This window comes from Xenopus tropicalis, chromosome 6, assembly GCF_000004195.4.
Source record: "Xenopus tropicalis strain Nigerian chromosome 6, UCB_Xtro_10.0, whole genome shotgun sequence".
Classification (NCBI taxonomy): Eukaryota; Metazoa; Chordata; class Amphibia; order Anura; family Pipidae; genus Xenopus; species Xenopus tropicalis.
The window spans coordinates 12660561-12674174 of NC_030682.2; the positions used below are offsets into that span (position 1 = coordinate 12660561).

At 44.4% G+C, this 13614-nt stretch overlaps 1 protein-coding gene across 4 annotated transcripts in view; it reads left to right on the plus strand.

The window, feature by feature from the left end:
• The window catches only part of nbeal2 (neurobeachin like 2), a 93397-nt gene that overhangs the window by 37768 nt on the left and 42015 nt on the right, over positions 1-13614 (plus strand). For all 4 annotated transcript variants that reach the window (XM_031904165.1, XM_031904166.1, XM_031904164.1 and 1 more), the window contains exons 2-8: positions 1085-1173; positions 2125-2289; positions 7075-7156; positions 9660-9787; positions 10599-10681; positions 11219-11304; positions 12254-12554. In XM_031904165.1, coding sequence (XP_031760025.1) covers positions 1085-1173; positions 2125-2289; positions 7075-7156; positions 9660-9787; positions 10599-10681; positions 11219-11304; positions 12254-12554 — 934 coding nt within the window. The remainder of the gene's footprint in view (positions 1-1084; positions 1174-2124; positions 2290-7074; positions 7157-9659; positions 9788-10598; positions 10682-11218; positions 11305-12253; positions 12555-13614) is intronic.

The following is a 13614-nucleotide window of genomic DNA, read 5'->3' on the forward strand; positions in this document are numbered from 1 at the left end:
ATTGGGGGGATAATAGCCTCTGGGAAGGGACTGTGGCTGTGGGATAGCAGGTATAGTAGGGAGAGATGGTGCCTATAGTAGCAGTGGGGGGATAATAGTCTTTGGGAAGGGACTGTGGCTGTGGGATAGCAGGTATAGTAGGGAGAGATGGTGCCTATAGTAGCAGTGGGGGGATAATAGCCTCTGGGAAGGGACTGGGGCTGTGGGATAGCAGGTATAGTAGGGAGAGATGGTGCCTATAGTAGCAGTGGGGGGATAATAGCCTCTGGCAAGGGACTGGGGCTGTGGGATAGCAGGTATAGTAGGGAGAGATGGTGCCTATAGTAGCAGTGGGGGGATAATAGCCTCTGGGAAGGGACTGGGGCTGTGGGATAGCAGGCATAGTAGGGAGAGATGGTGCCTATAGTAGCAGTGGGGGGATAATAGCCTCTGGCAAGGGACTGGGGCTGTGGGATAGCAGGTATAGTAGGGAGAGATGGTGCCTATAGTAGCAGTGGGGGGATAATAGCCTCTGGGAAGGGACTGGGGCTGTGGGATAGCAGGCATAGTAGGGAGAGATGGTGCCTATAGTAGCAGTGGGGGGATAATAGCCTCTGGGAAGGGACTGGGGCTGTGGGATAGCAGGCATAGTAGGGAGAGATGGTGCCTATAGTAGCAGTGGGGGGATAATAGCCTCTGGGAAGGGACTGGGGCTGTGGGATAGCAGGTATAGTAGGGAGAAATGGTGCCTATAGTAGCAGTGGGGGATAATAGCCTCTGGGAAGGGACTGGGGCTGTGGGATAGCAGGTATAGTAGGGAGAGATGGTGCCTATAGTAGCAGTGGGATAATAGCCTCTGGGAAGGGACTGGGGCTGTGGGATAGCAGGTATAGTAGGGAGAGATGGTGCCTATAGTAGCAGTGGGGTAATAGCCTCTGGGAAGGGACTGGGGCTGTGGGATAGCAGGTATAGTAGGGAGAGATGGTGCCTATAGTAGCAGTGGGGGAATAATAGCCTCTGGGAAGGGACTGTGGCTGTGGAATAGAGAGACCCACAGACCCACTATAATTATTGCTTATTGACCTGTGTCTAATTTCTCTTGCAGAAGGACCTCAATTACCTGCAGCAGTGGTTAGAAGCATTTGTTACAAATTTTGAGAAGATAATATTGGTGCAGACCTTGGAGCCAAGGAGGTGAGCAAACTTTACTTATATTTAGGAAACAACATAATTACTTTCATGGGTTTTCACAAAGCAGTTGCTGTGGGATCACAAAAAGGAAAACATAATTTATATTCAAGATTAATTAAATAGCTCAATATTTTTTTCTGAAGATAATTTTAGATGCAGTTGGGATTTTATAAGTCACTGAGGGGTTCTGTGCCCATATAAAGGCACAAGGCTGCAGGCTGAGTTATACAGGGAACTCTGAGTATCACTCATGTATTATAAGGGATAATGTACCCCCTGCTGTAAATGATAAGGATATTAGCAGTCACTGAGGGGTTCTGTGCCCATATAAAGGCACAAGGCTGCAGGCTGAGTTATACAGGGAACTCTGAGTATCACTCATGTATTATAAGGGATAATGTACCCCCTGCTGTAAATGATAAGGATATTAGCAGTCACTGAGGGGTTCTGTGCCCATATAAAGGCACAAGGCTGCAGGCTGAGTTATACAGGGAACTCTGAGTATCACTCATGTATTATAAGGGATAATGTACCCCCTACTGTAAATGATAAGGATATTAGCAGTCACTGAGGGGTTCTGTGCCCATATAAAGGCACAAGGCTGCAGGCTGAGTTATACAGGGAACTCTGAGTATCACTCATGTATTATAAGGGATAATGTACCCCCTACTGTAAATGATAAGGATATTAGCAGTCACTGAGGGGTTCTGTGCCCATATAAAGGCACAAGGCTGCAGGCTGAGTTATACAGGGAACTCTGAGTATCACTCATGTATTATAAGGGATAATGTACCCCCTACTGTAAATGATAAGGATATTAGCAGTCACTGAGGGGTTCTGTGACCATATAAAGGCACAAGGCTGCAGGCTGAGTTATACAGGGAACTCTGAGAAGCAAATGATAATTGTATTGGCTCTGAAATCTTAGTGTCTTCACTCTATTGTGCTTTTCAGGCCTGAAGATTCCTCTTCGGAAATCCCAGTGTTACCCCGTGATGTTCTAAGGGTTCTGAGCCAGCAGTTAAGACGCTGCACAGAAGACCTTGCCAGTGGGCAAGAGGCAGATACCAGCTTGTGCCAGGCCTTCCTACTGCTTAAATTCTTCATAATCATCAGCAGGTATGATCATGTGATCCTTTTGGTGCTATTTGGAATTCATGACTATGAAGATTTTCATTTTTCCAGGTCATGGTATATCTAGTATAAATAAATCTAAAGCAACTGGACTTGTTCAGTACTTATCTAAGTAATTGATGGGAATGTGATAGGGACCTTAGATTGTAAGCTCCACTGGGGGGAAGGGGCTGATGGGAATGTGATAGGGACCTTAGATTGTAAGCTCCACTGGGGCAGGGACTGATGGGAATGTGATAGGGACCTTAGATTGTAAGCTCACTGGGGCAGGGGCTGATGGGAATGGGATAGGGACCTTAGATTGTAAGCTCCACTGGGGCAGGGACCGATGGGAATGTGATAGGGACCTTAGATTGTAAGCTCACTGGGGCAGGGATTGATGGAAATGTGATAGGGGCCTTAGATTGTAAGCTCACTGGGGCAGGGACTGATGGGAATGTGATAGGGACCTTAGATTGTAAGCTCACTGGGGCAGGGATTGATGGGAATGTGATAGGGGCCTTAGATTGTAAGCTCCACTGGGGCAGGGATTGATGGGAATGTGATAGGGGCCTTAGATTGTAAGCTCACTGGGGCAGGGACTGATGCGAATGTGATAGGGACCTTAGATTGTAAGCTGCACTGGGGCAGGGACTGATGGGAATGTGATAGGGACCTTAGATTGTAAGCTCCACTGGGGCAGGGACTGATGGGAATGTGATAGGGGCCTTAGATTGTAAGCTCCCTGGGGCAGGGACTGATGGGAATGTGATAGGGACCTTAGATTGTAAGCTCCCTGGGGCAGGGACTGATGGGAATGCTGTATGATATCTGTAATGTGGATGTTTAGCCACTGTGCGGCCCCACTGGTCACATACTCAGCTCTCAATTGACTGCAATTACAAAAAGCCCATAGAACGCTGCCTCCCATTTGCCTGTAGGGGCATGGTACTCACCTTCCTCTCTAACCCCACAGTACTGCATGTGGTCCTCTCTCAGAATTTACCAGTAATCTTGTATATATCCCTGTTTGCTATAAACACACAGTTCTGTTGGTATGAGCCGGTGCCGCTGCCCCTGGGAAGGAATGCCACTGCTCACTATATTTAGCCGTGCCCCACGTGCAGGTTAAACCCTCTCTTGTCTTATCTCACTGGAGATTATTTTACTGGTAAACAGACATTCTGAGAGTGTATAAATATAAGATAATAATAACGTAAGACTTCTTTACTGTTTATATGAGCTGATCATATCCTCCCTGGTGCCTCTTTGCCAATGTAAGCAATCCCAGTTTGGCCAGCCAAGCTCCCAGGACCCTCCATTCCTTTTATTCTGTTTGGTTCATAGCACGCTTCTAGTGTATTGGGACTTGCAGGAACTTTATGAAGAAGCAGAATAACTCTCTCTCAGTTGCTCTGCATCAATAGAATATACAGAAGTGGCCCTAGTAGAGAACCATATTATTTATAATCTTAGTACATGCTCTGTATATGAGCCTTCAGCCACATGTTGACAACAGTTCATACAATAAACAGTGGCATAACCAGTATGGGTACAGGGGCTAAACCAGGGACCCACAGTCGTACATGCAGGGGTTGAGGGATCTTTATAGAGAGGGTAGGATTATGATGCTGTTTGTAACTGACAGGTTTAGGTGTTACGCCAGTGCCCACAGTTATCTACCTGCTTTGGGAACACTAAACCTATATGAGGTGCTGTATCTAACACCATTGCAAAATCTGATTGGATCACATGTAATGTAGCAACACTGACCAACCTCCTACTCACATCATTGTTTCTTATACAACTGAGCACATTGCTCTTCATCACAAAGTCTGTATCTTCCGCAATAAAGATGTCAGCATCACTGGTCTATAATCACCAGACTGAGATAGTCCACTCAAGTTTTCCCCTGCTCCACCGACACTGCACCTCACATAATTAAAATAATGTCTAAATATTAACTACGTTTCTTCAGGCCTGTGGCACATGAGTATCGGCTTTGGGTTTCCATGTAGTCTACTCCTGCAGTTTTCCACTAGCCAACCCTTTCCCACTGGCATGAGTGGCTGCTAGGGGCATAAGTGTTCTGATAACTGTGGCTCTGTCTGATAGGACCATGGTAATATGAAACACCCCTTACCAGTAGTGGTGAAGGAAACATTCTGGGTGCCAGAGCCTTAAGGGCTAATTGTTGCCTGGGACCTTTTGTTGTTAATTTTGCCTAAATATGTAAAAAGCAACTGTTGTGTCACTCAATGGCAGTTGGTGTCAGTTTGTGTTACATTTTATGTACCACTATAGTGCAGTATATATATATATATATAAGGGAAATGACTTTATTGCCCATATTTGAGTTGTTGCAATATTAGCCTGGCAGTGAATTCCTTGTGTTCTATTTTTGCTCCCTCACTTGCGCAACACTTACTGCCAGCTTTGTAGTTTCTAAATGACTTACCTGCCCCTCTGAGCAAAGTCTCTCCATTGGCCTCTTCTTCCTCAAAGTGAAGCCACAACAGCCACAACTGTATCTTTGTGCCCTTCTTTGGGAATCTGTTGTATAAGAGAAGAGAGAACCATTTAGCTGATGTATCGTCCCAGTCGAGGGGCGCCTGGTTATAGAAGTACCTTAACTGGGTGCTTAAAGGGGTATAAACTCCCAAATACAGTTTTGCATAATGAGAGAAAATGTCATACTAAGCAACTTTCCAATATCCATGAATTCTTCATTCTCATTTGCTATTCAGTTATGTGTAAATGTAATTGCTATAGAAAGCAGTGCCTGGCTGGCTATTTCTATGCTCTACCCTGGCCATTCTGAAACAATATATCAGACCCTCATCAACAGACCCAAAGGAGTTCTGACTTCAGAACCAAAGAGCAGAAAGGAAAGCTTAATTTGCTTCTCACTAGTTACTTGGGCCAAGTTGTATCTGGTGTAAAGCACTGGCCTATGGGCAATATGGCACGGCATCTGCATGTTGGCAGAACCCCTGTTATTTGAAAAGCATTCAGCCTTCTATGGATATCAGTAATCGGATTGCCAGCAAAGGAGACTGGCACTGGTATAACTGGTGCCTAATTGGAACTGTCCATATACATAAGGACCAGGTCAAGTGACCTCCTTAGTCCCCCCAGCCTTACACTTGGCCTTATCAAGCTGATCCAATCATTGCCCTCCCCAAGGCCTACAGAGACTTACTGCCACATAAACACACCACTGCAGGCCACATATAGGTAAGGCCCAAGGGTCCCAAAGGTGCTGACTCAGTGTATGGGCACCTTTAGGCCAATGGTAAAAGAGAGATGAGTTGTGACTACTTGTAGCTGACCAGGGTATATGTAGAGTGTTTGGCTTGGCTAAAACTACTGAAACATAAGCTGCTATGTAAGGTATATACAGTATCTCTGTGTGTGTCATACACTAAATTATCTTCCCAGGGCCACACTTTCTTCTCTGAATGTTGGCACAGCACATCTAACATCTTGGGGCCTAAGAGGCAAAGCCCAATAAAAGTGTTTAATAGGAACCCCTCAGTATAAAAGGCTGTTGTACTGTTATCTCATAATAACCACCTTTCTGTAAAGGGATTAAACATTACAGGCAGTGTCTGACCGTGGGCTTCTCAGACTGCCATCAAACCACAAGTCCCAGCATTCTCCAACAGCCAGAGAAGGGCCCAGGTCCCTGATGTTATAGGCAAATATGGGGCAAATAAGGGGCGGTTGCACTGTCTTCTCACTTATTTTTGTGTGTGTATTCGGAGCAAGAGAAAGGGCCTTTCGGTTACCATGGTAACCAGCCCTCTTTGTAGCAGCTGAATTCCTGGCACAGAGTGGGAACTTGACAAGGGGCTGGGTAGGATTTGTGAATCATCCCCCAAAGGAGAACTCCCAGGCCCCTCCGGTTACTCAAACTGCAGATCAGAATCATATTCAGGATTTTCTCTCCCCCCTTTTTTATATGGTTGTGCCTTTTTTCAGCAGAGGATAGATGAGTGCAAGTGGGATTTGGGGGTGTCAAAAATCTAAGGGCTTTAGGAATACACAGTGGGCACTGTCATGTGACCGCTCAACCAAACTGGCATCTCTGCCTCCCTGGAGCATGTAAGCTGCCACTTTGGCATTGACACTATGGCAGCATATATACTAATTTGATTGGGGGCTCTAGCTGAAGCAGGTGTTCCCAGGGGATCTGATATTCAAAGTATCGTGTCATACACCAATATGTACATATATGTATAAACGAGCCCTGGCTTTCTGTGGTTTCTCTATGGGAATTGCCCAGGCCAGAGTCCCCCTGTTTGTAACAGACCAAAGTGGAAAGTCCCTAAGTGTTAAAATTAGTGGGCAAAAAATATTAGGCTAAATCGTTAAATTAAAATTAGACTTCATGAAAATGTACTGGGGGGGGGGTGGAACCTGTTGTTCTAGAGAGAGGGGGATTTCTGGAGAGCGGCACTGGGACAGGGTACATTCTGGATTCAGGTGTAGAAGAGCGGCTCTCCTTGTCTCATTCACATCAGCTCCTGCACTATTGTACATGCACACTCATTACTATTACTGCAAGCAGCCTGCCCTGAGCATTTCATCTCTCAAGGGGCCATGATACAATTACAAAAGGCAAAAGGGTAAGTACATTTGTAAGCTGTCCTTATACCCACTGTAAGCAGCAGGATTCATTAGTATATATGAAATTCTGTTATTTTGTGTGTTTTTTTTCAATGATTTAGCATTATCACTGTGAAGCTCATTTTCTAATATGAAATCCCCTTTGTCTCCATTATGCAGAAACCTAGAAAATGTGGAAAAAGAGAGGACACCGATATTTGTCTGTGAAGTCATTCATCTCCTAACGGTATCAGTAACTCAGGTGAGCACAGGGCACTCTGTTCCCCTGTTTAGGCCCCTGCTGTTCTCTACTGTTAATTATTGTCTTGATCTGTCCCATACATTCTGCCTAGCACCCACTGCATTGCCCCTACCATAAACTACAGCAGCATAGGGATTCCCCTGTACTAAGCACAATTCAGCAGGAACAGCCTCCTAAGTTTGCTCATAGCCTGTACAGAGAGATACCATAAAACTATGGCAGCAAAGGGATTCCCCTGTACTAAGCACAATTCAGCAGGAACAGCCCCCTAAGTTTGCTCATAGCCTGTACAGAGAGATGCCATAAAACTATGGCACATAGGGATTCCCCTGTACTAAGCACAATTCTGCAGGAACAGCCCCCTAAGTTTGCTCATAGCCTGTACAGAGAGATACCATAAAACTATGGCAGCATAGGGATTCCCCTGTACTAAGCACAATTCAGCAGGAACAGCCCCCTAAGTTTGCTCTTAGCCTATACAGAGAGATACCATAAAACTATGGCAGCAAAGGGATTCCCCTGTACTAAGCACAATTCAGCAGGAACAGCCCCCTAAGTTTGCTCATAGCCTGTACAGAGAGATGCCATAAAACTATGGCACATAGGGATTCCCCTGTACTAAGCACAATTCAGCAGGAACAGCCCCCTAAGTTTGCTCATAGCCTGTACAGAGAGATGCCATAAAACTATGGCACATAGGGATTCCCCTGTACTAAGCACAACTCAGCAGGAACAGCCCCCTTAGTTTGCTCATAGCCTGTACAGAGAGACACCATAAAACTGTAGCAGCATAGGGATTTCCCTGTACTAAGCACAATTCAGCAGGAACAGCCCCCTAAGTTTGCTCATAGCCTGTACAGAGAGATACCATAAAACTATGGCACATAGGGACTCCCCTGTACTAAGCACAATTCAGCAGGAACAGCCCCCTAAGTTTGCTCATAGCCTGTACAGAGAGATGCCATAAAACTATGGCAGCATAGGGATTCCCCTGTACTAAGCACAATTCAGCAGGAACAGCCCCCTAAGTTTGCTCATAGCCTGTACAGAGAGATACCATAAAACTATGGCACATAGGGATTCCCCTGTACTAAGCACAATTCAGCAGGAACAGCCCCCTAAGTTTGCTCATAGCCTGTACAGAGAGATGCCATAAAACTATGGCAGCATAGGGATTCCCCTGTACTAAGCACAATTCAGCAGGAACAGCCCCCTAAGTTTGCTCATAGCCTGTACAGAGAGATACCATAAAACTATGGCACATAGGGATTCCCCTGTACTAAGCACAATTCAGCAGGAACAGCCCCCTAAGTTTGCTCATAGCCTGTACAGAGAGATACCATAAAACTATGGCACATAGGGATTCCCCTGTACTAAGCACAATTCAGCAGGAACAGCCCCCTAAGTTTGCTCATAGCCTGTACAGAGAGATACCATAAAACTATGGCACATAGGGATTCCCCTGTACTAAGCACAATTCAGCAGGAACAGCCCCCTAAGTTTGCTCATAGCCTGTACAGAGAGATACCATAAAACTATGGCACATAGGGATTCCCCTGTACTAAGCACAATTCAGCAGGAACAGCCCCCTAAGTTTGCTCATAGCCTGTACAGAGAGATACCATAAAACTATGGCACATAGGGATTCCCCTGTACTAAGCACAATTCAGCAGAAACATGTGGGGGCCTCAGTGGGGGTACTTTGGGGGGCTGCGGGGCCCTGTGGTGGCAGCCCCAGTGTGCCCTGCACTCCCCAGTCCGACCCTGGGCATGAGACCTGATATCCAGAATGCTCAGGGCCTCAGGTGTTACAGATAAGGGATCTTTCTGTAATTTAGATCTCCATACCTTAAATCTACTAAAAAATTATTTAAACCCAATAGGATTGTATTGTTTTATTATTACAGAGAAAAAGGAAATCCTTTTCAAAATGTTTAATTATTTGATTATAATGGACATATACCATATACCATCATACATCATATATAGTATGTATAACATATATTATCATACATTATATATAGTATGCATAACATATATCAGGACACCAGTAGCAGACACTGGAAGAAGACACGGAAAAGAGTTCCCACCTTTAAAGCTGGCCATACACGTGTATGCGTTGGTCTTGCAAACAATTGGACAATGGTCAAATGTCATTAACGATGAAGATTTCCAAACTGCCTGATCGATTTTCTGATGATGTTGGATGAAAGATCACTAGATGTACACACTAACCTTAACGATAATTTGACGTTTTGTCGGATCACATTGAAATTGGTTGTTAATGAATGAATAATTGTTTCACGTATGGCCAGCTTAAGCCACATTTATACCAGGTGTCGGTAGGGGTTCCGGGGTATATTTTAGACAGCCTACATGGGGTTAAATATACTCTATGGAAGAACTTTACTTGGATCAATCTGTCTCTTTTAGAAAGAGTAAGTTCTGAAACTCGGTCCAATACCTCTTTCCAGTCTCAGGGTTCTTTTTTTATTGTTCATAGTTAAAGAACCCATCCCTAGAAGAGACAGCAGAGTCGCGGTTGCTAAATGAGAAAGTCGCTATCTATGCATTACATCTCTGTGAGTGTCTCTTTGATCCTTATCAGACCTGGAGGAGACAGAGAGGCGGGTAAGTATTGGGCAAATCTCACACACACACACACACACACACATATATATATATATATATATATATATATATATATAAAAGAAGGAAAACTCCTCTAGTTAAATGATTAATATAATTAAGGGGGAAGTGGGATTATTTTTTAGAGATGCAAACCAGGAAGCGTGTTTCAGCAAATTGTCAATATGTTGAAATACCTGCAACAGGGTTTAAAGGGTATATAATGGCATCTACTGTAGGGCAACACATTCTTACTGGGTATAAAGCTATGTGGAAATGTATGTGCTGTTGAAAGCAGCAACTGTCATTTCTATTCTCTGATTGTGACTTTTGAAATAATGTAGCAGGAGTCCATTTTCCTCTTGGTCTGTTAGTCGGCTGGCTTCTGCAACATTGTTTCAGGAGTCAGAGCCAGCAGAGCAGAGAACAGAAATGGCCAGACACACGCGGCTTTCTGTAGCAACTACATTTCCACATCATTTTATAACCAGTGAGAATGAGGAATGAATGCTTCAGTGTCCAGAGATTCAAATCCAGTCATCCTCCAGTACTCGCCTGGGTAAGGCCCTAGAGGTGCTAATACAAGTGCAAAAGTAGTTTTGGGGCGGGGGGCAGGCCCTGACTGGCAATCTGGGAATTCTGGCAGTCACTGCTAAGGGGCTGTTTGGGCCTCTGTGTCATTGAATGCCAAGGCTATTTTGAATTTGAATCCCAGTCAAGCCCGGAGTGGGGGGGGGGCTACATTTACATACCAGTGGTGGATAGTATGAAAAGCGGAGAAATCTTTTACTTTACTTTGCCTTTTTTCTAACAGGGAGATTGTGAGTGCAAAAGAGAAGAGCAAGTACAAGTTCTCCCCTGCTGCTTTGCCTGCCGAGTTCTGCACCTTTTTTCAGAGTAAGTTTTGGCCACATTCAGTGTGTTGGGCAGTCGGGTCTCTCTGGGAAATATGAAATTAAACAATACTCCTAAATATCTTGTATTTCCATGTACAGCCCATAAAGTCTGTGTTTAACATGAGGCAGGGATATCATTACATACACATACTCAGTATCAGATATACCTGTGCCATATCAGTGCTGTACAACCTATGCAACAAACTGGTCAGTCACCCTTATGGTTATTCTGTGCCATCACTACAACTTTTGTATAAGAGAAAAAAATAGGGGTGTGTCCTGTGCTGCCCACCCAACCCCAGAATGTATTATATGAGTAAATCCGGTAACAGGTATCATTTAGCTTCCTCTCTGTCTGCATTCTACCCTGTCCTGTCTGTGGTTCCTTATTCTATACGTACCACCTTCCCTGGTGTCTGGGCAATTCTTTGTGTTCTACTCATATTAGACTATTTGTTGTGGATTTGTTGGGAGTTGATGCTGTTGGGACTTGCAGGCACTGGAGGGATGGGAGTTAAAGTTCTCAATCTTCTTATAGTAGCCTTGCGTGATGGAGAGAGTCTACCGGAGCCCGTTATCCTGCGGCTTGTCCATCTGTACGGAGCCATTATCACCGGATCTAAGGTAGGGATGGGGTAAGGTGAGATGTGGGGGTTGGTAGCCTTCTCCATGCCCAGTATATGTTCTGTCTGTAGTGAAATCTCTCTCACTGGAGAAGGTGTGCATCAGGTTTGCCCAGGTATCAGAAGTGGATGTATGCATTAAGCTAAGTCCTGGATCCATTTTTTCTAGCAAAGACCTCTCCTTATCCAGGTAAAAACTTCTGCTTGTTTGTTGGGCTGCTTTCTTCCGGGACTTTTTGGGTCGGGTCAGGCAAGTGTTTATCCATAAACCAATCCATCTCCACTTGACCTGCTGGTTTCGTGCTAATCCACCCTGCAAAAGCAAAGAGCTCTGACTGGGTTTCCTTTTCTTCTGCTGCTCTCCTTCCCATGATCACAAACCTAACAGAGCCTGGACCCAAATTTAAGGGCCCTTACACTGTTTAGTTGTGTAACCATGGGTAAGAGAGTAGCCAAGGAAATAGGCCTCACTGCATTGATCTCTGGCCCAGGAAAAGCAACTTAAGGGAGCAAAACCTTTCCTATCCTTTGCCCAGGAAAGTGACCTTTACTGGATATGGAAAAGAGCAGCTCAGGAGCAGGCAGTTCTTTAAATCTTTAAATCAAAGCTAATTCATCCCAAGTAAATTTCCCCTCTCCAGATCCTTATCAGTTCCCTCGCCATATATTATCATATGTAGCAATATACAGTATATATTATATATTTTGTATCATATGAAATAAAGGATAAACTTAAAAGCAAGAACATTCTAGTGTCCCTTTTAGACCTGTGGGTTTTCCATCTCCAGTACTAGTTGTAGTAACCCAAGCAATATAAGAATAATAATCAAAGATCCCTCATTGGCACTGGGGGGAAGCGACTCCCATTGTGCCATTTGGATTTTCTGGTGATGCTCTCAGGTCTGGCGGTCTATAGATGACACCATATTTAGAATGTGTTTTTCTCACAGCAAAATGCTCTGCTCCTCATCACGTCGGAATCGGTGGAGGTTCTGATGCTGGTCCTGTGGAACTGGTGCATAAGCCACAATGCAAGGAATCCTCACATTCTGCAGCTTGCACTGGAATGCCTGATCTCCATCATCCACATCTTACATGGCAGCAGCCCCGGCGAAAGGCGGGTGGAAATTAGGAACATCCTGGAACGTTATTTCAAGGTCCTTAACACCGACCGGCCATTGTCTTCCCTGGAGAGAAAGTCTGAGCCACACTTGGAAGAGGGACTGCTAGCCCTGCGCATTGGCATGCTGCGTATGTACCCTCCCTGAACCCTCATTTTTATTTGTACAGCTGTAAGTTAAAGGAACAGTAACACCATAAAATGAAAGTGTATAAAAGTAATTAAAATATCATGTACTGTTACCCTGCACTGGTAAAAGTTGTGTATTTGCTTCAGAAGGCTACTATAGTTTATATAAATACTCTGCTGTGTAGCCATGGGGGCAGCCATTCAATGGAGAAAAGGCACAGGGACATAGCAGATAACAGATGGAACACTATTATATTCTACAGAGCTTATCTGTTATCTGCTATGTAACCTGTGTCAATTTCAATTTTTGGTGTTACTGTTCCTTTAAGTCTTTATAATGTAGTCTCTGTAAAGGGTAAGTATTCTTGAGATGAAACATGACTAATTTATGAACACAAGTTCTAGTTTGGGCTTAAAACTGAGCATACATTGATGCTGTCTAAAAAAGAAGCGATTATGTGCCACCAAGCCTGCACTGTGGTACTGGCACAAGTGTACCGTATTTATTTCTAAATAACACTGTTTACATAGCAAATAATGCACTCTACCATTTAAAATGTTCTTATTCTTTTATTCTGTAATATTGGTGTGTAGGCGCCATCTCAGTGCATTGTGCCTGAGTCTGAGCTTTCAGCCAGCGCTACACATTAGAGCTGCTTTCAGCTAACCTATTGTTTCTCCTACTCCCATGTAACTGGAGGAGTCCCAAGCCGGACTTGGATTTCTTACTATTGAGTGCTATTCTGATACCTACTGGGAGCTGCTATCTTGCTCCCTTCCCATTGTTCTGCTGATCGGCTGCTGGGAGGGGGGGGGATATCACTCCAACTTGCAGCGCAGCAGTAAAGTGTGACTAAAGTTTATTAGAGCACAGGTCACATGGCTGTGGCACCCTGGGAAATGAAGAATACGGCTAGCCCCATGTGAAATTTCAAAATTAAATTAAAACAACTCTGTTTGAAGCTCTATTAACATGTTTTCCCATGACAGTATTCCTTTAAAAATCATGAAAAGGCTGCATATTTTTTAATAGTTGTACATTGCTCGAAAATGTGTTTACTT